The sequence below is a fragment of the Pleurodeles waltl genome, chromosome 12 (assembly GCF_031143425.1).
Source record: "Pleurodeles waltl isolate 20211129_DDA chromosome 12, aPleWal1.hap1.20221129, whole genome shotgun sequence".
NCBI lineage: Eukaryota > Metazoa > Chordata > Amphibia > Caudata > Salamandridae > Pleurodeles > Pleurodeles waltl.
In genome coordinates, this window is record NC_090451.1 from 214,081,892 (window position 1) to 214,109,547 (window position 27,656).

General features: G+C 45.8%; 1 protein-coding gene across 1 annotated transcript in view; it reads right to left on the minus strand.

The window, feature by feature from the left end:
- VPS9D1 (VPS9 domain containing 1) overlaps window positions 1-27,656 on the minus strand; it is a 372,961-nt gene that overhangs the window by 320,606 nt on the left and 24,699 nt on the right. The window contains exon 2 of the mRNA XM_069216666.1: window positions 14,522-14,597. Within this exon, the coding sequence (XP_069072767.1) occupies window positions 14,522-14,597 (76 nt within the window). The remainder of the gene's footprint in view (window positions 1-14,521; window positions 14,598-27,656) is intronic.

A 27,656-nucleotide genomic window follows, 5' to 3' on the forward strand; every position in this document is an offset into this window, starting at 1 on the left:
TTCTAGAAAAAAATAAAATCCTCCAGCCTTTCTCCAGCACAGTCCCAGTAGCTAACACTATTGTCACTTGGAAGTAAGAGAATGAAAGGTAAACACCAAGCTCCCTCGGAAGACAGAGCAAATGTGGCATGATAAGACCAAGGTTTAACGACCTATTTACAGAATTTGAGTTCCTGGAAGGATACAGAAAACAAGGGTTAGTCCACAGGAGTGGCAAACTCAAGCTAGCAAGCCTTAACAAACCAAAGCGAACAAACAGAAACCAAGCAAATGTGAGTTGCAAACGACAAAGCCAATGGTAAGCAAAGGGCATTCCCAGAGAAGCTTTCCAATTGGTCCCAAAGATGGCTTTAGGAAACTAGACAGCTGTACTGTCTGTTAGGCTTCCACCTAAACAAAATAACAGGATAGGAGAAAGAGGTGCAAGGGTTGAGGACAAACAGAACAGAAACAGAAAAGAGTGGGGTGAGGAGGATGAATAGCCAAACAGAGAGGGAAGAGAAAAGGCTCAGTGTGATCACTGGAAAATAAATAAAACACAAATAACATTCACCAGGTTGGTTACAACAATTTTGTGAATGTCAAGATCATGGAAGCCCATTGTAGCAGGTTTTTGTTTTCAAAGCGCTAAAGTGGAACCCAGTAGAAAAGAGGAAATAAATCCCCCACAACATGCTTCAGTACATTTCAAATTTTCTATGAGGGTTTGAGACACAAAACCCAAATGTATTACAGAGTAACTGCTTATAAAATGGTTATATTACGGATAGCGTCAAGATATGCTTGAAAAATATTAGAGTAAGCGTTCTATGACTGGAATCGTCTCAGGAGGTTGTGAAAATTGTATTGTGAAATTTAAGAAGCAGGAGGAAACAAGCAGCACAAGTGTATTCTGAAATGTCATAATTCAGAACACCAAATTGCCAAGTTAAACCTAAGTATCTTAGTATCTTGACATCTAATTCTGTTAAGGACCGGAGGCGAGGATTAGGCTGTTCTTTCTTCACTTTTTACTCAACAGCAGCCATTGGGATAACAACAATCATAAGCAAAAAAAAAAACTGAATTTCCATGAAACCATGGGAACAGTAACATTATTCCATCCAGTCAGCATCCTTCAAGATCCCTTGCAAATGCTCCTGCTTCCTCTTTTTTTATTCGCTACCCCAGCAGCCTAAATTTAAGTTTGTTAGGCCTGTGCACCATTACACTTTTATTTTGATTACGTTTTGACTGTATTTCTGGTTATTTGCAGGGCTTTGGCTGCCTTGATTTTGTGGCAATCGACCACATTCTTTTACAGCGAGCTGAGGGAACGCTTCACTGCTCCTCCGAGGCCGCTTTCATTTCATTACAGCCTTAGACTGAGGCCTTCAGGCTCGTAGCGGTCATCCGATCGCTAAAGGGCACCACACACCTTCTCCGATCACACTCAGCATGCCCTACATTCTGCGGCTGCCGGTGCAGAAGTTTCACCTCATTTGAATAGTGAAGTGCAACCTCCCTCTACCCTACTCCTTCCCCCCCCCCCCATGAGGGGAAGACGCTTCTGGACTCTTGCTCCCCATACCTCCAGGTCAGCCTGTTGTGACACCAGCAGTGATTAGCTGAAGCACGCAGATGACCCAGGTGTCGACCAGGACATGTTTGACCGCCTATAAAGTCCTTCATGACACCCACTCCCTTCCTTTTCACCTCCTTGCTGTTCCAGCGCCAAGCACTTCTGAGGGGCACTCAACCCACATTACAGACTGTCCTCCATTCCCAGAACCTTTGGAGTGGGATGATTCCCCAAATGCCTCAGATGGTGACATGGAACCCGATAGGACCTGACATCCCTCTGCCACTCCAATTACTCATGTTGGCGAACTTAACCTAAAAAACGATCTCTAAGAACCAGGTTCTGACATGCTGGACCTGGACGAGCTGCTAAATCTGAGGTCAGTGGAGTGGACCCCAGCAGCGAAAGTCACATCCTACGTGGCAGGCCATATACAGAAACCTCTCAACAATGAGGTCTGCTGTCCCCTTTGGGCGGAGTGCCAACATCCATCTTTGGAGGGCAAAGTTGCCCTCACCCCTGCAACAGGAGAGGATGGACACATTTTTGGCAAATATGTTCGGGACCCCAAGAGGGGGACAGATCGTTCCTGGCACTCATGCCAGGATAAACTACTGGATATCTCTTGCCCTTTATCCAAAGTCCTGGACATTACCAAGGACATTAAGGCTTCGGGCTCTTTGATCTCCCCTAAAGCCCTGTAGTGTTGGGTCCAACTCTGCCATCATTTTTCTCAGAAATGCCAACTGCATGATTTCCAAAGAGAGGCGGCGGTCCCGATAAATAAAGACAGATCCTACGTTGGGGGAATTGGCGACACCCAAGGCAGGTCCTATTGCCCAAGGGGGTCTCTTCAGGGATCCTTTTGCACCGAGCTAGGGAAGTTTGTGGTCATGTTCAATTCCTTAGACAAGGTGCAGGCTTCTATCAAATGGATTTTTACCCCAAGGGTTTTCGCCGGGGCTAGCTATGGCAGGGGTACGCTTGGCCGGCCGCACTCTCCACAAAGCCTTCACCTAAGGTTCAGGAGCACATCGGAGCTAGTGGCAGGATTCATCTCTGTTTGGCGCATTCTACCCCGTCAAGAGCTATCCTCGCCAGCAAGGCTCGAAAGGAACTTCCAGAGGAGGCAGCTCATACACTACCTCTCAAGGCGAGTGTCCAATCTTTCTCACAGGTCCAACTTCGGGGGAGATTGGCAGAGTTAATTCACAATTGGGAGGCACTCACATCAGAAGCCTGGGTCCTTCATAAAGTTTCAACATAGAATATTAAGCCGCCCTTGTGGACATAGAGGTAACGGAGCTCTTGCCGAAAGGAGGGATTGTTCATGCACTGCCACATCCCTTTCGGGTTTCTCAGCAACCTCTTCCTTGTGGAGAAGAGGGATGGACGGCAAGGCCCCATAATCAACTTAAAGGACTTTAACTAGTGGCTGGTCTTCAGTCACTCTACTAAAGGACCCCTTGCAAACAAACGACTGGATGATGCACCTGGATCTCAAGGACACTCATCTCACAATCCAATCGACAATCCTCATCGGCATTTTCTGCTATTTCAGTGGCACCTCACGACCTTTGAGTTTACTGCTCTCCCTTTCACCCTATTGCCCGCGCCCTAGTGCTTTACTAAGGTCCTAAAACCGGTGGTAGAACACCTACAAGCCCGGGTATCAGGCTCAATGTGTATCTGGACGATATCCTTCTCATGGGTCAATGCCCAAGGAGGCTGTTGGAGCAACTCCAGTTGACCATCGATCTCTTAGAGTCCCTTTCATTAATCATCAACGATCAGAAATCTGTAACATCTCTGACCCGATCTATACAGTTTCTGGGCTTCATGGTGGATTCAGTCTGGGCCACCCTGAGTCTCCAGTCACAGAAGCTCAACAAAATCAAGCAAAAACCTCTCTCAGACACCTAGCCCGGGTAGTGGGTCTCCTGTAGTCCTCCATACAGGATATCTTCCCAGGACCCCTACACTACCAGGCTCAGCAGCGGCAGAAGGTCTTCTACCTTCGTTGAGGCCTCACTTACTCTCAATCAGTTCCCCGGTCAGAGGACACCAAGGAGGAAATACATTGCTGGATCGCTCAAATGGAGGCCTGGAACAGACAGGTCATTTTTGGATCTCAGGCAGATATGGTGATCGAATCGGATGCCACCGGCACAGGTTAGGGGGCACTCTGTGGGGACCAAGGATAGGGTCCAATATTTTGTCCTCCTCAAGACTGACAATGTAGCAGCAGTCTGCTACCTTAATCATCTCAGTGGAACACAATCCTAAGGGGTTATTACAACTTTGGAGGAGGTGTTAATCCGTCCCAAAAGTGACGGTAAAGTGACGGATATACCACCAGCCGTATTACGAGTTCCATAGGATATAATGGACTCGTACTACGGCTGGTGGTATATCCGTCACTTTACCGTCACTTTTGGGACAAATTAACACCTCCTCCAAAGTTGTAATAACCCCCCAAGATTCTTTCAGACTTGGCTCAGAGTTTTTGGACCCACTGTCTCTCTGATGGCAGATCACCTTCCAGGGAAGTCTAATCAGGGTGCAGATTGGCAGTCTTGACAATGGCAAGATGTGAGTCTGTGTAATTTAAGAGCCTCAGGTGTTCCAGGAACTACAAACCAGGTTGGGACCTATCTCAGTGGATCATTTTGTATCCAGTCTGGACAATCAATTGAACAGGTATTTCAGGTGGAGACCAGATCCCAATGTAATGGCGACGGATGCATTCCTTTAGGATTGGAGGACTGAAAAAGGGTATGCTTTTCCCCATTCACAATGATCATGAGATTGTCAACCCAGGTTCAGAGGCAGCAAGCGGACTTAGTGGTGGTCACCCCAATCTGGAGGTCTCAAGTTTGGTTTCCGGTTCTAATGAAACTTTCTTGGGATTCACCAGTCTGTTTACCCCGGTTTCCAGGGCTCCTCCGGGATCCCCTAGGAAATCGCCATCATCTGTTGCTGGATGGCTCTCTACATCTTAAGACAAGCAGGATTACCGGGAACACTGGAAAGTCCCACTCCTTACGCGAGCAGCTGCGTCACTGCTCTCCAAACAATGGGCAGATATCACATCAAGCACTACCGCTTGGCTTGGAGTCGATGGCTGGGTTGGTTACACCAACTACAGCTGGATCCTGTGGATATTAAGCTGTCCACATCCTAAATTTTCTCAACCCCCTAGCTTCGAAGGATATAGCATAGAGGTCCGTCAATACATTTCGATTGGCAATTTCAGAAGACCACTCTCAGGTTGGTGGGCAGCTGATGAGTGGATATCCTTTGGCATGTCAGCTTCTACAAGGTATTAGACTTTCCCTCCCTCCGAAGCCCAGGAACTCTGCGTTATGGGATGTGGACAAGGTCTTAAAATTGTATGTATACTGGCCTACTAATAAGTATCTGTCACGGAAATAGATGTCTGCAAAATTTGTTACACTGCTGTGTTTGGTATCTTGTTGCAGGGCTTCAGACATCACTGCCTAGATATAACAGGTACAGTATTTACCCAGGAAGGGTTACCTGTTCATATATCCAGGAGAACTAAATGTAATTCGAAGATTGTTTGTATCCTATGTTTCCAGATGTCCCTAAGCTTTGTGGTGCACAGTATTAAGGCTTATGAATCTATGACAGAGGATCTTCATCCCCCAAGGGAACGACAATTACTCATTGTCCTTAAGAACCCTATAAGGCAGTACCCTTTCCTACCATCACTAGATGGCTCAGATGGGCCATGCTAGAAGCTGGCATAAATTCTAAGATATTCAGGGCACATTCTTTGAGAGGGGCCATAACCTCCAAGGCCTTCTCCTTGTGTTCCCATCTAGAATACATTCTTAATGCTGTGGACTGGTACTCGGATTCTATGTTTAAGAGGTTCTATTTTAAACCAGTTTCAAACATTGCAATGCTGGTAGTGAACCAACCTAATCCTTGCCTCCGGTCCTGACAGAGAATAAAAAATGTCCTAGCTATCATAAAGGAAAAGTTTCTAATAAGGACACGGAAGCGAAGATTAGTCCACCCCTTTTACATTTCAAGTCTCCTTTATCCCACACGGTAAGGTGGTAGTAATATCGACCTTGCATGTAAGTACATGTCTTTCTGTGTCATTTTGAGGAGAACTGCATCATTATTACGGATACAGAGTTGATTTGTTCCTTACAATGTTGTCCTTTGCTCATAACTCTTTCTTCAATGGACCCTGGTCCTGGGATAATTGAAGCTCAAGTGGGCTTTATCTCTACAGGGGCTGAGTTGGCTAAACAAGAATGAACTATGAACTGATCGGCTGTGGGCGCAGGAAGAAAGAGGAGGCAGGAGTGTCTGCAACAGATCTTGCAGAGAATTGATGGATTGGATGGACTAATGTTTCTGTTTTTCTGAGTTTCATGGGAAATTGAGTTTTTTTTGCATATGACTGTTGTTATTCTAATGGCTGCTGTTGAATAAAAGTGAAGAAAGAAAAGCCTGATCCTTGTCTCTGTGAAATGTTTCATTACCCTTGTGAGTAGCGTAAAAGAAAACAGCACACAAAGCACTTTCTGGTGTGCCAGATTGATTTTGTATTTCTGGCAGCACAAGTGCCCAGATTTTCTCCTCTTTTGCCATTGTGAGGCTGAGATAGCCGTTCAAAGCAAGTAGCATTTTCAGTTTTACCAGTAAATACTTAACAGATGCCTATTTTTGGTTTTGTTTACTTATTTACGTTTCGGTCTCAGCAAGACCGCAACAGGCTTAGTAATCTTAAAATGGATTGGAGCACTGCTTTTAATACGACTGCTTTTAAGATCGTTTTCAATAGTAATCTAATCATTACAAAACCAGTGCATGGAATGTTAGATGATTCAAGCAACAACATGGAAACATGTCTTTGGTTCATATATTAAGATCTACTGGATATTTGACTCAAACGAAATGTGGCATTTGCTTTGTGCTATTCCGATGAAGGCTCAGAACACAGCTGCTCTGCCATGTTTTTTTTTCCTTCTAGTAAGTTAATAATAATTTTGGACCCAGTGTCTAATACTATGTTATGATTGAAGGCGAGAATGATGCTACCTCTTTCTCCACTATTTAAAAGCAGCCCTCATTTTAACAAACCAATAAAACATTACATTTCCCATGAGAGACCGGGAAAACTGCAGTCTCCAACAATCAATGGCAGTCTATAAACATGTAAATATTGCTTGCTGACTTTCTTCTGACCCCCTTTGTTTGCTGCTCCTTCAGATTGGTAGATCTCAACTCTTTATTTCAGTTTACTGAGAGTAGACTTAATTTGTAATTGTGTTGTTTGTTATGTCGTTTTGATATTACACGTGCTTCTTTTGCTAGGTTAAGCACGCGAACATGCTTGCCGCCACTACAGTTGCGATCAGAGGAGATGAGTCCACCAACAGCTAGAGGGAGAATGTGCACTCCTGGTATAGATACATGTGCTAGTTTTGCACCATATGGTTCTGTCATCTGATGTGCTGTTTTTTTTTCACTACAGATGTGCACAACCACCGCACCTTCAAGAAACCAATGTATGTCATAGCGGAGACCGCACCTATTATTAACATTCATCAGACCTCTTATGGACTTTTTTCCTTACATACTGACCCAGCCGCCCGGGGTCTGTATTTTCTCCTCATGCCTTCCATATAAAGGGACACGGTAAAGGCTACTTGAGTGCACTGAGTGCCCAGTGTGCTGATTATTCAGGGTTACCCCTACAGCATCATATACCTGGAGACTGTGGAGTGAAAGTGTCCCTGACGCTACTAGACTTCTTGGTCCTCCTTGGTTACTGCGGGTAAATTAACACTGTTATTGAGCATATTTATCCCTTTTACTATGCATCCAGGAGAAAATGGAAGACATCATCGTAGTGGATACCTCCATTACAAGGGCAGTGAATGGTGCCCTGGGTCCTCTTGGGGATACACTCATGCCTTTGGCCGTGCCCCCTCCAGAACCTCTAACAAGGCAGGAAGATCTGATTACACCCCGTGGTACCAAAGAATCCTGAAGCCCACATGGCCAGATTCCTGACAAGGCTAAGTCCAAATAGAAAGGAGAGGAATCCAAAGGAGATCAAGCCTTCAATAGGCTCAAAGAAACCTTCCTTGCATGGTTCAAGAGCACGTTGAGAGGATAAGGCATGTTGGGTGGAACCACCTCCTGAACCTCTAGCAACAAGGTCACCCATGATCCCAGGCTTGACCAGATTCTTGTTCCTTCCCCTAACAATGTGAGGAGTCACCCACACTCCCCTGGAGATTCAGGTGACAGTTTTGACACTTGCAGACCATGCCTCCCATCTTCTGACCCAAAAAGGCAGATGGTTGAAGAACATGGTGAACAACCGAAAGCACCAGACAATATGTTGGATCCAGAAGATATCCATCACCCCAGATCCTCAGTGTTGACCCGGCTGACAAACACACAAGTTACATGTTCAGCCATCACAGAAAGCCCCTGGACTAGGTCAGGGGCATACTCAAAGCAGAATGCCCCCACCCGTTACTAGAGGGGAAGGATCAGCAACACCTGAAAAAGGTAAAAAAAACGGTAAGTCTGAAAAATTTGTAAACGACCCTAAGAAGGGCATTACGAGGTCCTGGCAGTCTTGCCAGGATAAGATGGTTGTTGTAGTAGTTCCTCTGGTGAAGATCCTTGACATGGGCAGAGGAGGCAAAAGAATCCAGGTCACTCAACTCGCCTGGGATCCTGACCACATGGGCACAACAAGCTAGGATATTCTTAGGGAAAGTAAACTACGTAATCTCTACAGAGAGATGCAGGTCACTTCTCTGTGACCCCAGTGCCGAGCAACCTCGCCTCGTCAGATGCAGACCTAATATCTGAAAGAGGACTTTTCAGGGACCGATTTCTGAAGGAACTAGGGAAGTACTTGTCCACCTTCAGTTCCTTGGTCAAGGATCAGTCGTTGATGAAGAACATTTTCAGCCAAAAAATTTGAGGGGCTAGTCAAGGAGGAGGCGCTCAGCTGGTCATTTTCCTCACCTAAACTTTCAAGGGATCAGATGTACCCCCATGGTCAATGGGAGAGCATGGATTCCAGAGGTGGATATGGCACCAGAAACAATTGCTCCAGTAAATCTTATCCCTTCAGGACTGGCACTGTTCTCTGAAGTGGAGAGAGATAGCCCACAATGCCTGCACACCTCAGACCGTTAGAGGTTTTCAGCTAGAGTTTTACCGCTTACCAAGGCAATGGCAGAGGCCAAAATCAATCATGTTTTTAGAAGAAAACTCCAGAATTATAGATCAGGAGGTGACAGCTCTGGAACGGAGGGGTGTGCTCATTCATAAACTACCTCATCCTAGAGGGTTCATCAACAACATCTGCTTAGTCCCGAAAAAGGACAAGAGTTTTGCTCCTATTATTGATCTGAGACAATTCTACAAGGGGTGGTCTACTAACATTTCTTAAGGTAGGGGTTTAATCTATTCAGGCATGTTCTCGGACAAGGAGCTTGGATGGGGTGTCTGGATTTGAAGGATGTTTATCTGCCAATGCCAACTGTCTAACCTCACCGCAGACTCTGGAATTCCAGTGGAGACAGGATACATACAAATTCACGGCTCTGCCAATCAGCCTCTCATCAGCACCCTAGTGTTTCATGGAGGTCCTGAGACCAGTAATGGAATTCCTCTGTTCGGGAAGTGTCAGGTGGAAAGAATATCTCAAAGACATTCTGATCATGGATCAGTGTCCACAAAGACTATCCACACATTTCATATGACTGTCACTCTCCTACAGGACCTAGGCTTTATGATTAACCAGGAGAAATTGGAACTTGTCCTGACATAACGGATTCAGTTCCCGGGCTTTGTGGTGGACTGAGAACAATACTCAAACTGCCAATGGCAAAAATGATGAACATCAAGAAATAACTGAGCCATGCCTTGGTCAGCACCAGAATATTACTTTGACAGCTAACCCACTTAGTAGGTCTTCTAGCTATGTCAATCCAGGCCATATTTCGAGGACCACTGCAGAATCAGCCAATGCAACGTCTGAGGCCGCCCACCTCAGAAGGGATTAGACTACTCAGAAATGGCTGAACTTAGAGAGAATGCCAAAGAAAAAAAATCCTCTGGTGGTTCCAAAACATGCAGGTGTTGAATGGCACAGGAATCACCAGATCTGGGCATAGAGTTGAATGCTAGCAGGTTTGGATAGGAAACCAGATGCAGAGACTTTTATACAGGAGGAGATTGGTCTCAAGATGAAATAGGATTACACATCAATTGCCTGTAACATATGGTGAGATCCTTTGCCATCATTTGCTGGAAAAAGGGAAGAGTGAAAGTTTGTGCCCTCCTCAAGATGAACAACAGTTCAGCAGTACCGTACACAAACCACCTGGGAGGAATGTGTTAATGACTACTCGCGGAGATGGCCAAGGACTTCTGGCATTTCTGCTTGGACTGCCAGGTAGCAGGAACAGCAGATTACTTACTGGGGCATTAGAACACCACAGCAGATTGCCAATCCTGTCACTTTCTCGATGCCAAAGTTTGGAAATCACTCACAGCAGTGTTTTAAGCATCCATGAAGATCTAGGGTCCTTGTCACAGACCTTTTTGCATCCAGGTTGGCCCACCAGCTTCCGAGGTATTACAGCTGGAGACAGGATCCAGAAACAGTATTACATATGGTTTCTGGGAAAGAACTATGCATTTCCCTCGTTTGCCATGATTATGAAGGTAGCAGCTCAGGACATGAGGAAAAAGGCAGGCCTGATGCTGATCTGTAAGACACAAGAAGTGTTTCCAGTTCTAATAGAACCGTCTTGGATTTACTGATCTGTCTCACCATCCTTTAGAACATTCTGGCAAGTCTGTAAGGGAAACATCGCCTTGTTCTGGAAGACTCGCTCAGACTTATGGCATGGAGGGTTATAAGAAACGTATAATGCTCCTGGGATTTTCTAAACAAGTTCAAGGTCTCATCAAGAGTGCTTGTTCAGACAGCATGATCAAACCATAAAAATCGTCTTGGAGACAATGGCCAAATTAGTGTTTCACACAAGGTTTGGATCATGTGGGGTCCCACCATGTCCATGACTTGAATTTTGTATTTGTACCCTAGATAGTCATGGAAGATCAATCTGAGCAAGCCATGTGAGCATGGAGTGAGTGGCTGTTGGCAAACACCCCTTAGTGTGAAGAATGTCAAGAGGAGTGTAAATGGCAGTTCCACCGGTACCAAAGTATTCTTACCTGCAAGATGTCAACAAGGTGTTGAGTAGGTTTCTGTCATGGCAACACTATGAAAATCATTCCAGGAAGGAGCTATTGGGTAAGTCGGCAATTCTTTCTTTAATATCATGCCAAAAAATGTCACGTTAGAGACTTAGAACATTCAGGCAGGATGTCTACTCTGTTCTTCTGAAAATAAAGAGTGAGACTCTGTGCAAAGTGGAATACTGGGGCAATTTCTTATCTAGTATTTAATGAATTCCAAAATTATGTGTTGTTAGATGCAGTGAGGGTTATGAAGCCCTGATAGAGGAATTCAGGACTCCTGTAATCAATCACATGGTTATAGCCATTAAGAAGCCTTTCAAAGGTATATCGTCCTCAATCACAGCAAGATAGGTCAAATGGGTGATGCAAGAAGGAAGTGTATACACTTTGTGGTTTAGTGCACACACTCAGCTATGTAAGCCACAGTACCTAAAGTATTCTTTTTAAGGGCCCGAATGGACAACATCATAAAGATGGTTGACTGGTCACCTGATTCTACTTTCAAGCAGTTCTACTTCAAGCTGGTGGAACAAGTAGCTTCACTGGTAGTAAGATTTAAGTTGGCATAATCCTTCCGGACATAGAATATAATATTTACTAGGTGATATAAAGGAAGGTCTGCTAGACTATTAAGGGCACATGGAGAAGATTATCTGACCAGGCAGACATGTAGAGGACAGGTCTGTTTGATGAACCAACTTTATGATGATTATACAGTAAATAGGTGTTCTTCTCTCAAATAACAGGGGACAAGGAATAGTCTCTGTGCAAATTGCTTTCAGGAATCAATGTATGGTTCATGATCACTGTTAGACCTGGCATCTTTTGGCACGTTTCCCCTGTCTTTTTGTCTTCTCACCTCCCTTTTTATGGTATGCTGGACTCTGCTTTTGCTGGTTTATTGTCTCTGTGCATTTTACCACTGCTGATCACTGCTCCCTATGTAAATTGTATTGGTGATTGGTTTATCCATGATTGACATATTTTGATTTACTAGCAAAGTGAACCAGAGGTGCCCAGGGCCTGTAAATCAAATCTACTAGTGGGCCTGCAGCACGGATTGTGCCACCCACATGAGTAGCCCTGTGAACATGTCTCAGACATGCCACTGCAGTGTCTGTGTCTGCAATTTTAAACTGCCAATTTAACTTGGCAAATGTACCCACTTGAGAGGCCCAAACCTTCCCTTTTACTACATGTAAGGCACCCCTAGGGTAGGCCCTGGGTAGCCCCATGGGCAGGGTACAGTGTATTTAGAAGGTAGGACATGTACTGGTGTGTTTTACATGTCCTGATAGTGAAATACTGCCAAATTCGTTTTTCCCTATTGCAAGGCCTATATTTCTCATAGGGTAACATGGGGGCTGCCTTTAAATGTCTTTTAAGTGCAGCTTCCCATTGGGAGCAGATGGAGATTTTAAGTTTGGGGTCTCTGAACTCCCAATTTAAAAATACATCTTTTTGTAAGTTGATTTTTAAATTGTCTGTTTGAAAATTCCGCTTTTAGAAAGTGGGCATTTTATTGCTTAAACCATTCTTGTGTATTCCACGTCTGGGTCAGACTGACAGTTGGGCTATTGTGAATTCCCTCTAGAGAGTCACACAAAGGGAGTTGGGGTGTAGCCTGCATATCCTGATGAGTCTCCTAGGCTACAGTGGTCCCATTTCTAACAACCACTGATACACTATTATGTTACAATCATAAAAGGACATAAGGCTTGATATTAGTGTAACAAGTATTGTTGCGTTTGTAGGGTCAGAAAAAAAGCAGGAACGAGTTCAGGGAGAATGTGGCATTGAGTACGGATTAATAAAGAGAAACAGAAGGATAGCCTAGAAGCAATACATGCATGATTGTTGACTGGCACTGGTTTTGCAAAGTGAAGTTTTTCCCTGTGCCTCATGGTAAATGTAGTGGTTTATTGTTCTGTTAAAATTAGGGCTGCTGTTAAATCAAGTGAAGAAAGAGTTCACATAAACCTTGCCTCTGTGTCCTTGAAAACGTAAACTGAAAACTTTCCTTTACGTCAGCTAGGGCATTTTATATTCCAAAACTATTCTGCTCTTATTTGGTTCAACAAGCTGGGGTTGAAGATAGTTATATATGCGGGATGTGGATTTCTGAGAGTATAGCCATAGGGTTTCTGAGGAGTGATGTAGTTTCCTGTTTAAAAAAAATATATTTTTTTAACGATTGTATTCAAATTCATTATTTACTCTGGGCAAATATAAAGTTTACTAGAGCTCATTCCAAGGAACTGCCTTTTCCCATTTATCTTGCTTTTATCAAGTGAAGGCTACGGTTTAACATAACCGAACCTGTCACTTGCTTTTGGTCAACTTTGTGGAGCATTTCTGACTCCAACCAGGGTCCTGGATTCCAAGTGCAAGGGGAAAAGATGTTTTTAGTGAAGGAGCTAGCTGGTATTACAATGTGCGCATGATTTTTCTCTATGCTGGAACACCCTTTCTGCTTATATAAGCGACACCTTGCAGCACAGCTCCCCTCTGCAAAGTTTACTATATTTATTATTTATAATCTTTATAACCCTCTTAAACCACCAATAGCTCTCTAAGAGAGGCCAGAGGGAAAGAGGGAGGGAATGGAGCTCATCAAAATAGGAAATGCCCAAGACCAGATCCAAATCAAACAGGCAAAGTCTTTAACTGTTGCATGAAACATGTCTATCTTAGGGTGAAATGTAAGTCTTTAATTTTGTTACGCTTGAATACAGAACTTTTATCACACCCAGACTTTGTTCTTAATTAAGTTTTTGATGAAAGGTCTTATTTAATATACTCAATTTTACTATGGTATATGAATGCAAATCAATTAAAAAGTGAGCAGGACTTAGCTACTCTTGTGAAAGGACAGGGCATGGTTGTTATGGCTAGACCCCATAACATGCCCAAGGGTGTGGGATTGGCTCTATTCGTCCAAGCGGAAAAAGAGAGTGCTAACAGTAGACACAGAGACACATTAGGTGGAATACACAACTCCCCTATCTATGTGCAAAACAATGAAGCATGCCCATCTACTAGGAAGTCAGATTGCCTTTTAGGTCATATGATGGCAGGCCGTTAATCCCAAAGGTGTTTAAGTTGAACCACAAAAAAAAGGGTTATGAAAAAGCATTTTCTTGTGAAAGACCCTCAGATAATTAAGAAGCTCTAACTTGCCCCTGATCGCAATTTTTTGGCTCTTTCAACTAATCTGAACTGCTGAAGGAGATTCCATATTTCAGCCTTTTTGTATTCACTCTCTGTCCAGTGTCAGTAAACTGGAACTTCCACCATTTAAGTTTGCCTCCTATTGCCTTTAGCACTTTAGCATACAACTGGTAACTATCTGATTGTAAATCACACTTCCTCTTCCTAACCTATGAATACTATACTAAGTGCTTTAAAAAAGTATCTGTAAGTCAACTCTTAAACTAGTAGAACTCTGAGGTTTGATCTATTGTTGGAATCAATATTACAGTAGATCTGTTGTCTAGATTAGTGGAACTACAGCAGTTGTGTCTGACCACTGACAGAAAAGATCTGTGAAAATAAACCTAGACAATGAAGAAAATAATGAGTGGAGAATGACCAACCCCTGGTCTCACCCAAAACAACAACTCAGAAATGTGATTTTTTGCAAACAGTGAAAATCAAAAACTGCCTTTATACCTGTGATTCTTTCTGCTTCGTCCAGCAAGATTTGAGATATGTAGCTGATGCTCTTCAGGTACTCAACATATGCCTCCTGAAAAACAAAAGTAGAGAAAGCTAAAGTTACCTTTTTCTGTTTCTAAACATGTCTAGATTTTGTTTATAAATGCACCTAATTCATCCTCAAGATTCACTCTTGATTATCTCCTGAGTCAGGTCTACTGCAGTAAGTTTGCACTGCCCCTCAAACCCAAGGCACATCCCCATCTATTCAATTAACAGAACAGAGATATGAAAAATATTTTTTCCAGTAATGTAGGAAGCTGGCTCTACATATACTGTATCAAAATGAGATATAGTGTGCAAAGAGTCCAGGGGTTACCCAGAGGCTTAACAGAGGCTAAAGTAGATAATACTAATGCTCCCTTTTGTGGTAGTGTGGTCAAGCAGTTAGGCTGATCAGATGGTAGTGCAAAGCATTTGTTGTACACACAAAAACAATAGAAGAAGCACACACTCAACGGCTTAACTCCAGACCAACGGTTTTTATGTAGTAAAAATATCTTTTGTAAATTTATTTTTAGAACCACAAGATTCAATTTGCAGGTAAGTACATAAATGAATAAGTATGTATTGATACCACTTTGATTGGAATTGGTAGGCTGTACAGTTTTTGAATAGATTGCAATAATCTATTTTAAAAGTCGACAGTGCAATACTCAGAACAGTTCCTGGGTGGAAGAAAGTATATTTTGCAGGTAAGTACAACACTTACAGTTCCAGTCTCCGGGGGTCAGGAAGTCCACTGGTTGGGGTTCAAGTTAACCCCAAACACCCATCACCAGCAACACTGGGCCGGTCGGTTATAGAGGTCAAAGCTGAAGCAAATTTAACATAGGCTCCTATGGTGACTGGGGCACTTGGTTTCAGATCTGCTGGCAGGTAAGTACCTGCATCTTCAGAGGGCAGACCTGGGTGGTTTAGAGGAGCATCGGGAGGCCACAAGTAGGCACCAAACTTACACCCTCAATGGCACTGTGCAGGGTGCAAAAAAAAAAAAAAAGCACCGGGCTCCCAAATGCTTTCCTACGAGGGGACGCCAGGGGTCACTTAAATGCTGCAGGCTGGGTCCAGGGGGTCGGTTCAGGAAAACCACAGGCTGAACAAGTAGGAGGGCCGCCTGCTGAACGTTGCTGCACAGGAGGTTAGGTTCTCCAAGGCCTGGGGGCTACGAGTGCAGTGTACCTTTAGGCGTCGGATATCTTCGTCCAGAGCTTTCGCAGTCAGGGGGGTCCTCTGGATTCACACTGCAGGCATCGTCGTGAGGGCAGGAGAGGTCAACCCAGGGTGGGCACTTGCTCGGAATCGCCTGGTGGTCCTCTCTAGCCGGTTAGGCCACCTGGACACGGACTGTGGGTGTTGGGTGCAGAGTGGTCAGGACTCACGGACCTGGGGAGGCTCTGGAGTCCTTTAATGTAGTTTCTTCTTGGTCAGGACTGCTGTCCACGGCAGGTTTTGATCCTCTGTGTTGCAGGGCGGCCCACTGGAGCTTGGCAGAGTGCTAGGGCCAAGTCAGTTTGCGTCTTCCTTCTTTTCTGCTGGGGTGTCAGCTTAGCAGTCCTTCTTCTTTCTTGTGAGGTCACCAGGAATCTGATGACTCGGGTTATGGCGAGCCCCTAAATCTGTGATTTAGTGGTGTTGCACGGGTCAGACGGCAGTAGCCAATTGCTACTGACCCGGAGGGTGGCTAAACTCTTCCTGTGTCCACTCCCTTTAGGGAGGGGGACACAAACCTAACCTGTGAGAAGGTAGCCTCTTTCTAGCCTTGTTACCCCCACTTTTGGCCTGTTTGTGAGTGTATGTCAGGGTGTTTGTCACTGTTTTCACTGTCTCACTGGGATCCTGATAGCCAGGCCTCAGTGCTCATAGTGAAAACACCATGTTTTCAGTATGGTTGTTATGTGTCACTGGGATCCTGCTAGTCAGGACCCCAGTGCTCATAGGTTTGTGGCCTATATGTATGTGTCACTGGGACCCTGTCACACAGGGCCCTAGTGCTCATAGGTGTGCATGTATATGTTCCCTGTGTGGTGCCTAACTGTCTCACTGAGGCTCTGCTAACCAGAACCTCAGTGGTTATGCTCTCTCATTACTTTCAAATTGTCACTAACAGGCTAGTGACCATTTTTTACCAATTTACATTGGCTTACTGGAACACCCTTATAATTCCCTAGTATATGGTACTGAGGTACCCAGGGTATTGGGGTTCCAGGAGATCCCTATGGGCTGCAGCATTTCTTTTGCCACCCATAGGGAGCTCTGACAATTCTTACACAGGCCTGCCACTGCAGCCTGAGTGAAATAACGTCCACGTTATTTCACAGCCATTTTACACTGCACTTAAGTAACTTATAAGTCACCTATATGTCTAACCTTTACCTGGTAAAGGTTAGGTGCAAAGTTACTTAGTGTGAGGGCACCCTGGCACTAGCCAAGGTGCCCCCACATTGTTCAGAGCCAATTCCCTGAACTTTGTGAGTGCGGGGACACCATTACACGCGTGCACTACATATAGGTCACTACCTATATGTAGCTTCACCATGGTAACTCAGAATATGGCCATGTAACATGTCTATGATCATGGAATTGCCCCCTCTATGCCATCCTGGCATTGTTGGTACAATTCCATGATCCCAGTGGTCTGTAGCACAGACCCTGGTACTGCCAAACTGCCCTTCCTGGGGTTTCACTGCAGCTGCTGCTGCTGCCAACCCCTCAGACAGGCATCTGCCCTCCTGGGGTCCAGCCAGGCCTGGCCCAGGATGGCAGAACAAAGAACTTCCTCTGAGAGAGGGTGTGACACCCTCTCACTTTGGAAAATGGTGTGAAGGCAGGGGAGGAGTAGCCTCCCCCAGCCTCTGGAAATGCTTTGTTGGGCGCAGAGGTGCCCAATTCTGCATAAGCCAGTCTACACCAGTTCAGGGACCCCTTAGCCCCTGCTCTGGCGCGAAACTGGACAAAGGAAAGGGAAGTGACCACTCCCCTGACCTGCACCTCCCCTGGGAGGTGTCCAGAGCTCCTCCAGTGTGCTCCAGACCTCTGCCATCTTGGAAACAGAGGTGCTGCTAGCACACTGGACTGCTCTGAGTGGCCAGTGCCACCAGGTGACGTCAGAGACTCCTTGTGATAGGCTCCTTCAGGTGTTAGTAGCCTTTCCTCTCTCCTAGGTAGCCAAACCCTCTTTTCTGGCTATTTAGGGTCTCTGTCTCTGGGGAAACTTTAGATAACGAATGCATGAGCTCAGCCGAGTTCCTCTGCATCTCCCTCTTCACCTTCTGATAAGGAATCGACCGCTGACCGCGCTTGAAGCCTGCAAACCTGCAACATAGTAGCAAAGACGACTACTGCAACTCTGTAACGCTGATCCTGCCGCCTTCTCGACTGTTTTCCTGCTTGTGCATGCTGTGGGGGTAGTCCGCCTCCTCTCTGCACCAGAAGCTCCGAAGAAATCTCCCGTGGGTCGACGGAATCTTCCCCCTGCAACCGCAGGCACCAAAAAGCTGCATTACCGGTCCCTTGGGTCTCCTCTCAGCACGACGAGCGAGGTCCCTCGAATCCAGCGACACCGTCCAAGTGACCCCCACAGTCCAGTGACTCTTCAGCCCAAGTTTGGTGGAGGTAAGTCCTTGCCTCACCTCGCTGGGCTGCATTGCTGGGAACCGCGACTTTGCAAGCTACTCCGGCCCCTGTGCACTTCCGGCGGAAATCCTTCGTGCACAGCCAAGCCTGGGTCCACGGCACTCTAACCTGCATTGCACGACTTTCTAAGTTGGTCTCCGGCGACGTGGGACTCCTTTGTGCAACTTCGGCGAGCACCGTTTCACGCATCCTCGTAGTGCCTGTTTCTGGCACTTCTCCGGGTGCTACCTGCTTCAGTGAGGGCTCTTTGTCTCGCTCAACGTCCCCTCTCTCTGCAGTTCCAATTTGCGACCTCCTGGTCCCTCCTGGGCCCCAGCAGCGTCCAAAAACGCCAAACGCACGATTTGCGTGTAGCAAGGCTTGTTGGCGTCCATCCGGCGGGAAAACACTTCTGCACGACTCTCCAAGGCGTGGGGGATCCATCCTCCAAAGGGGAAGTCTCTAGCCCTTGTCGTTCCTGCAGTATTCACAGCTCTTCAGCCTAGAAAGAGCTTCTTTGCACCAACCGCTGGCATTTCTTGGGCATCTGCCCATCTCCGAGTTGCTTGTGACTTTTGGACTTGGTCCCCTTGTTCCACAGGTACCCTCAGTCAGGAATCCATCGTTGTTGCATTGCTGATTTGTGTTTTCCTTGCATTCTCCCTCTAACACGACTATTTTGTCCTTAGGGGAACTTTGGTGCACTTTGCACTCACTTTTCAGGGTCTTGGGGAGGGTTATTTTGCTAACTCTCACTATTTTCTAATAGTCCCAGCGACCCTCTACAAGGTCACATAGGTTTGGAGTCCATTCGTGGTTCGCATTCCACTTCTGGAGTATATGGTTTGTGTTGCCCCTATCCCTATGTTTCCCCATTGCATCCTATTGTAACTATACATTGTTTGCACTGTTTTCTAAGACTATACTGCATATTTTTGCTATTGTGTATATATATCTTGTGTATATTTCCTATCCTCTCACTGAGGGTACACTCTAAGATACTTTGGCATATTGTCATAAAAATAAAGTACCTTTATTTTTAGTATAACTGTGTATTGTGTTTTCTTATGATATTGTGCATATGACACTAAGTGGTACTGTAGTAGCTTCACACGTCTCCTAGTTCAGCCTGAGCTGCTTTGCTAAGCTACCATTATCTATCAGCCTAAGCTGCTAGACACCCTATACACTAATAAGGGATAACTGGGCCTGGTGCAAGGTGCAAGTACCACTTGGTACTCACTACAAGCCAGTCCAGCCTCCTACATTGGTTGTGCAGCGGTGGGATAAGTGCTTTGAGACTACTTACCACTCTTGTCATTGTACTTTTCATAAGAGAAAAATATACAAAACAAGGTCAGTGTATATACACATAGCAAAAAAGTTTTGCATTTCCTCTTTTCACTCTTTTCTAAGTGCTGAAAAGTACTTCTAAACTTTCAAAAAGTTCTTAAAAGTTTAAAAAGTTTTTTCTGTCTTTCCAAAAAGTTCTGAAAACTTTTTTCTCTTTGTCTATCACTTTAACTCTCTCTAAAAAATGTCTGGCACAGGCCAAAAAGTTGAACTGTCAAAACTTGCATATGATCACCTTAGCTGGAAAGGAGCAAGGAGTCTCTGCATAGAGAGAGGTTTGAGTGTAGGGAAGAATCCTTCCTTAGAACTGTTAATTAATATGCTTAGAGTACAGGATAAGGCCATAAGTGCCCAATCTGTAGAAAAAGTAGCTAATGGTTCTCAATCTGATCCAGAGACTCCCCCAGGAAAAGGTTCAGGAAAGAAACTTCTCAGCCTACCCATTACTAGACAGTCTAGCATAGTTGGTACAGAGGTTGAATCACATCATACTGATGATGTGCTCTCACATTATGCTGGTAGCCAAGCTGTTAGGGTGCCCTTGGTAAGGGACAGGTCTCCTTCTGTTCATTCCCATCATACCTCTGTATCTAGAAATGTCCCTCCCACCCACCCTGATGACAGATTGTTAGAAAGGGAGCTCAATAGATTGAGAGTGGAGCAAACCAGACTGAAGCTCAAGAAGCAACAGCTGGATTTGGATAGACAGTCTTTAGAAATAGAGAGGGAAAGACAGAAAATGGGTTTAGATACCCATGGTGGCAGCAGCAGTATTCCCCATAGTCATCTTGCAAAAGAGCATGATTCCAGGAATCTGCATAAGATAGTTCCCCCTTACAAGGAGGGGGATGACATTAACAAGTGGTTTGCTGCACTTGAGAGGGCCTGTGCTGTACAGGATGTCCCTCAAAAGCAGTGGGCTGCTATCCTATGGCTATCATTTACTGGAAAAGGTAGGGATAGGCTCCTTACTGTAAAAGAAAATGATGCTAACAATTTCCAAGTTCTTAAGAATGCACTCCTGGATGGTTATGGCTTAACCACTGAACAGTACAGGATAAAGTTCAGAGATACCAAAAAGGAGTCTTCACAAGACTGGGTTGATTTCATTGACCAGGCAGTGAAGGCCTTGGAGGGGTGGTTACATGGCAGTAAAGTTACTGATTATGACAGCCTGTATAACTTGATCCTGAGAGAGCATATTCTTAATAATTGTGTGTCTGATTTGTTGCACCAGTACCTGGTAGACTCTGATCTGACCTCTCCCCAAGAATTGGGAAAGAAGGCAGACAAATGGGTCAGAACAAGGGTGAACAGAAAAGTTCATACAGGGGGTGACAAAGATGGCAATAAGAAGAAAGATGGTGAAAAATCTCAAGATAAGCATGGGGATAAGGGTAAAACCAAAGATCCCACTTCAAATCTTAAACACTCTTCAGAGGGTGGGGATAAAACAAATTCTTCCTCTTCTTCCCAACCTGCACACATTAAAAAGCCCTGGTGCTTTGTGTGTAAAAACAGAGGCCATAGGCCAGGGGATAAGTCCTGTCCAGGTAAACCCCCTGAGCCTACCACCACTAATACATCAAGCTCTAGTGCCCCTAGCAGTAGTGGTACTAGTGGTGGGACTGCTGGCAACAGTCAAGCAAAGGGTGTAGTTGGGTTCACTTATGGGTCCATAGTGGAAACTGATGTAATCAGTCCCAAGACAGTTTCTGTCACACCTAGTGGCATTGGCCTTGCCACACTGGCTGCTTGTCCCCTTACAATGGATAAGTACAGGCAGACAGTTTCAATAAATGGTGTTGAGGCCTTGGCCTACAGGGACACAGGTGCCAGTTTCACTTTGGTGACTGAAAACCTAGTGCCTCCTGAACAACACATCATCGGACAACAGTATAAGATTATTGATGTCCATAACTCCACTAAGTTTCTTCCCTTAGCTATAATTCAGTTTAGTTGGGGTGGAGTTACTGGCCCTAAGCAGGTGGTGGTATCACCTAGCTTACCTGTAGACTGTCTCTTAGGTAATGACCTAGAGGCCTCAGGTTGGGCTGATGTAGAGTTTTATGCCCATGCAGCCATGCTGGGCATCCCTGAGGAATTGTTCCCTCTCATTTCAAGTGAAATGAAAAAGCAAAGGAGAGAAGGCCTGAAAACTCAGGATCCCTCTCCATCAACAGGTAAAAAGGGTATCACAGTATCCCCTAACCACCCTACCATTCAGGATACTATTCCTGTGGTGGGAGAAACCTCTCCTGGGGTGGCACCTGTTCCAAGGGAATCATCAGCTGGCAAAGCTGGACTCCCTGAGGTGGAAGTACCTCTCTGTGGGATAACTAACATTGGTGAGAAAAACAGCACCATTTTAGTTAACATGGAGCATCCCTCCAACCCTCCCAGAGAAACTTTAGTGCAGAAACCCTGCACTACCTCACAACACTTAGGACAGCATCCCTGCCCTAGTGTGGAGCTGATAGGACAGCATCCCTGCCCTGCTCCAACCCAAGAGAAACAGCATCCCTGTTCTCTCTTCCAGCCATATGGACAAAGTTTTTGCCCAGCTATGGCTTTTCTGAGACAGCATCCCTGTCTGGCATTTCCATCACTACAAATAGGTTCAGTGGACAATTCCCACTGCTCTAAACTAAAACTTACTGATAGAAACTCTGAAAATACATCTTCACATTGTTGCTTAGCTAAAAAACTTCAAACAGGGTGGTTTACATCCCCACAGGGAAGTAACCATTTAGTGGATGATAAAGGGAGTAACCAGTCTATTGCAGAGCTACTCTCTACTTATCACCACTTAGACAATAAAGTCTCAACTGGCCAAGGTTAGCCTTATTGTCCTTCGTTTGGGGGGGGGTTGTGTGAGAAGGTAGCCTCTTTCTAGCCTTGTTACCCCCACTTTTGGCCTGTTTGTGAGTGTATGTCAGGGTGTTTGTCACTGTTTTCACTGTCTCACTGGGATCCTGATAGCCAGGCCTCAGTGCTCATAGTGAAAACACCATGTTTTCAGTATGGTTGTTATGTGTCACTGGGATCCTGCTAGTCAGGACCCCAGTGCTCATAGGTTTGTGGCCTATATGTATGTGTCACTGGGACCCTGTCACACAGGGCCCTAGTGCTCATAGGTGTGCATGTATATGTTCCCTGTGTGGTGCCTAACTGTCTCACTGAGGCTCTGCTAACCAGAACCTCAGTGGTTATGCTCTCTCATTACTTTCAAATTGTCACTAACAGGCTAGTGACCATTTTTTACCAATTTACATTGGCTTACTGGAACACCCTTATAATTCCCTAGTATATGGTACTGAGGTACCCAGGGTATTGGGGTTCCAGGAGATCCCTATGGGCTGCAGCATTTCTTTTGCCACCCATAGGGAGCTCTGACAATTCTTACACAGGCCTGCCACTGCAGCCTGAGTGAAATAACGTCCACGTTATTTCACAGCCATTTTACACTGCACTTAAGTAACTTATAAGTCACCTATATGTCTAACCTTTACCTGGTAAAGGTTAGGTGCAAAGTTACTTAGTGTGAGGGCACCCTGGCACTAGCCAAGGTGCCCCCACATTGTTCAGAGCCAATTCCCTGAACTTTGTGAGTGCGGGGACACCATTACACGCGTGCACTACATATAGGTCACTACCTATATGTAGCTTCACCATGGTAACTCCGAATATGGCCATGTAACATGTCTATGATCATGGAATTGCCCCCTCTATGCCATCCTGGCATTGTTGGTACAATTCCATGATCCCAGTGGTCTGTAGCACAGACCCTGGTACTGCCAAACTGCCCTTCCTGGGGTTTCACTGCAGCTGCTGCTGCTGCCAACCCCTCAGACAGGCATCTGCCCTCCTGGGGTCCAGCCAGGCCTGGCCCAGGATGGCAGAACAAAGAACTTCCTCTGAGAGAGGGTGTGACACCCTCTCACTTTGGAAAATGGTGTGAAGGCAGGGGAGGAGTAGCCTCCCCCAGCCTCTGGAAATGCTTTGTTGGGCACAGAGGTGCCCAATTCTGCATAAGCCAGTCTACACCAGTTCAGGGACCCCTTAGCCCCTGCTCTGGCGCGAAACTGGACAAAGGAAAGGGAAGTGACCACTCCCCTGACCTGCACCTCCCCTGGGAGGTGTCCAGAGCTCCTCCAGTGTGCTCCAGACCTCTGCCATCTTGGAAACAGAGGTGCTGCTAGCACACTGGACTGCTCTGAGTGGCCAGTGCCACCAGGTGACGTCAGAGACTCCTTGTGATAGGCTCCTTCAGGTGTTAGTAGCCTTTCCTCTCTCCTAGGTAGCCAAACCCTCTTTTCTGGCTATTTAGGGTCTCTGTCTCTGGGGAAACTTTAGATAACGAATGCATGAGCTCAGCCGAGTTCCTCTGCATCTCCCTCTTCACCTTCTGATAAGGAATCGACCGCTGACCGCGCTTGAAGCCTGCAAACCTGCAACATAGTAGCAAAGACGACTACTGCAACTCTGTAACGCTGATCCTGCCGCCTTCTCGACTGTTTTCCTGCTTGTGCATGCTGTGGGGGTAGTCCGCCTCCTCTCTGCACCAGAAGCTCCGAAGAAATCTCCCGTGGGTCGACGGAATCTTCCCCCTGCAACCGCAGGCACCAAAAAGCTGCATTACCGGTCCCTTGGGTCTCCTCTCAGCACGACGAGCGAGGTCCCTCGAATCCAGCGACACCGTCCAAGTGACCCCCACAGTCCAGTGACTCTTCAGCCCAAGTTTGGTGGAGGTAAGTCCTTGCCTCACCTCGCTGGGCTGCATTGCTGGGAACCGCGACTTTGCAAGCTACTCCGGCCCCTGTGCACTTCCGGCGGAAATCCTTCGTGCACAGCCAAGCCTGGGTCCACGGCACTCTAACCTGCATTGCACGACTTTCTAAGTTGGTCTCCGGCGACGTGGGACTCCTTTGTGCAACTTCGGCGAGCACCGTTTCACGCATCCTCGTAGTGCCTGTTTCTGGCACTTCTCCGGGTGCTACCTGCTTCAGTGAGGGCTCTTTGTCTCGCTCAACGTCCCCTCTCTCTGCAGTTCCAATTTGCGACCTCCTGGTCCCTCCTGGGCCCCAGCAGCGTCCAAAAACGCCAAACGCACGATTTGCGTGTAGCAAGGCTTGTTGGCGTCCATCCGGCGGGAAAACACTTCTGCACGACTCTCCAAGGCGTGGGGGATCCATCCTCCAAAGGGGAAGTCTCTAGCCCTTGTCGTTCCTGCAGTATTCACAGCTCTTCAGCCTAGAAAGAGCTTCTTTGCACCAACCGCTGGCATTTCTTGGGCATCTGCCCATCTCCGAGTTGCTTGTGACTTTTGGACTTGGTCCCCTTGTTCCACAGGTACCCTCAGTCAGGAATCCATCGTTGTTGCATTGCTGATTTGTGTTTTCCTTGCATTCTCCCTCTAACACGACTATTTTGTCCTTAGGGGAACTTTGGTGCACTTTGCACTCACTTTTCAGGGTCTTGGGGAGGGTTATTTTGCTAACTCTCACTATTTTCTAATAGTCCCAGCGACCCTCTACAAGGTCACATAGGTTTGGAGTCCATTCGTGGTTCGCATTCCACTTCTGGAGTATATGGTTTGTGTTGCCCCTATCCCTATGTTTCCCCATTGCATCCTATTGTAACTATACATTGTTTGCACTGTTTTCTAAGACTATACTGCATATTTTTGCTATTGTGTATATATATCTTGTGTATATTTCCTATCCTCTCACTGAGGGTACACTCTAAGATACTTTGGCATATTGTCATAAAAATAAAGTACCTTTATTTTTAGTATAACTGTGTATTGTGTTTTCTTATGATATTGTGCATATGACACTAAGTGGTACTGTAGTAGCTTCACACGTCTCCTAGTTCAGCCTGAGCTGCTTTGCTAAGCTACCATTATCTATCAGCCTAAGCTGCTAGACACCCTATACACTAATAAGGGATAACTGGGCCTGGTGCAAGGTGCAAGTACCACTTGGTACTCACTACAAGCCAGTCCAGCCTCCTACATAACCCATTGGTCCCTGCCCTCCAAACTAAGATGGAGGAGTCTGGAGGGAGGGGGGCGGTCACCTCTGCTCTGGACACCTTGGGGATAGTCCTAGCTGGAGTGGTCACTCCTTCCTGCATTCCCTAATTTTCCCACTGGACTTGCCACCAAAAGTGGGGCTGTGTCCGCGGGGCGGCCGACTCCTCTAGCTCCACTACCTGGGGTGCCCTTGGGCACTGTAACAAGAGGCCTGAGCCTTTGAGTCTCACCGCCAGGTGTTACAGTTCCTGCAGGGGGGAGGTGTGAAGCACCTCCACCCAGCGCAGGCTTTGTTTCTGGCCACAGAGAGCACAAAGGCTCTAAGCCCATGTGGCCAGAAACTCATCTCTTAGTGGTAAGCTGGCAAAGACCAGTCAGTCCTGCACTAGAGGATTGTGTAACAGACAGGGGGCATCTCTAAGATGCCATCTGTGTGCTGTTTAGGATAAATCCAACACTGGCATCAGTGCAGGTTTATTATGCTGAGACGTTTGAAACCAAACTTCCCAGTATTCAGTGAAGCCATTATGGAGCTGTGGAAGTCGTAATGACAAACTCCCACACCATATATTTAATATGGCTACACTGCACTTACAATGTCTAAGAATGGACCTAGACACTGTAGGGGCATATTGCTCATGCAGCTAAGGCCCTCACCTGTGGTATAGTGCACCCTGCCTTAAGGCTGTAAGGCCTGCTAGAGGGGTGACTTACCTATGCCACAGGAAGTGGTTTGTGGGCATGGCGACCAGAGAGGGGTACCATTTTGACTATATTTTTCTCCTCACCATTACACACAAACTGTAAAGGCAGTGAGTATGTGCTTGGTGAGGGGTCCCCCAGGGTGGCATAATACATGCTGCAGCCCTTGGGGATGTTCCCTGGTCACAGGACCCTTGGTACAATAGGTACCTTTTATAAGGGGTGTGCCAATTGTGTAAACCAAGGTACAGGTTTTGGGAAAGAACAGTGGTACTGGGGCCTAATTAGCAGAATCCCAGCACACTCTCAATCAAAGTTGGCCTCAATATCAGGCAGAAAGTGGAGAGGTGACCATGCCAACAGTGGCACTTTTCCTACAAGTAATAATTAAGAAACCCCCAAAAATTATCAGGCAGGCAAAGTAGAGTTTTATGCTGAAACCCTCAAAGTGGGAAGTGATTGCAAGAAAGGAGAAGAGTATGAAATATTACGATATACCTAAAGAGTTATCTTTGTTGTGTGAAATCAGCAAGATTCCACTAAAAAAAAACTAAGCAGCTGCCATGCACTTTGAAACATGTTAAAATAAAGCAAAAGAAAGGAATTCTGGCCTGGCCTATTTTTTAATCACATGTTATAGCAAACTCTTAAATGCCATACATCCCTGCCTTCAATAATTGAGCTATTAAATGGCTTTTCTAAGTTCCTTGCTGATCGGAAAAGTAGGGATTCTTTTTACCAGTTGACAAAAGGCTCCAAACATGGCTCAGCTCAAAGCTGACTGAGAATTTCCAGCATTGTATGGGGAGATATGAACATTGCAGATACCTCACTCTACAAGAACTCCATATGTCAACACAACACCTCAATTCCTGAAAGAGATGGGTTTCCTAAACAGTATAATCTGTGGTGCTGTAAGACACGGATTCTAATGGCCTGGCAGGGGTGTGAAAGTTAATAAAATATCTACTTGTCCACGTGACAGGTTGCTTCATAAATCTACTTGTCCCTTTGGTGCCATGTAGAGCTGGCAACAATTTATGGCAGTAATCTCATTACGTAAGATCTCTGATATTAGCCTTTCTGATTAAGCAAGGGTTCATACTATAGTAGAGCCTGAATACTGGCAATCGCCTTATTTTGCCACCTTTCCGCAGATCTGCATACTGGGACTGAAGGTAGCAGTAAGCAATAGTTCCAGGGTTGGAGTGCCCTTTTAAGTATACTGCAAACCTAATATCTTGTATGCTTTAGGGGTTTTCACCAGCTCTTCTCTAATCTTTTCCCAAATGTACTCCTTGACAAGGGCAGAAGTTAAACGTCTTCCAAGGTGGAAAAAAAGGTTGGAGGGAAAGTGAACTTGTAAACTTGCTCAACAGATTT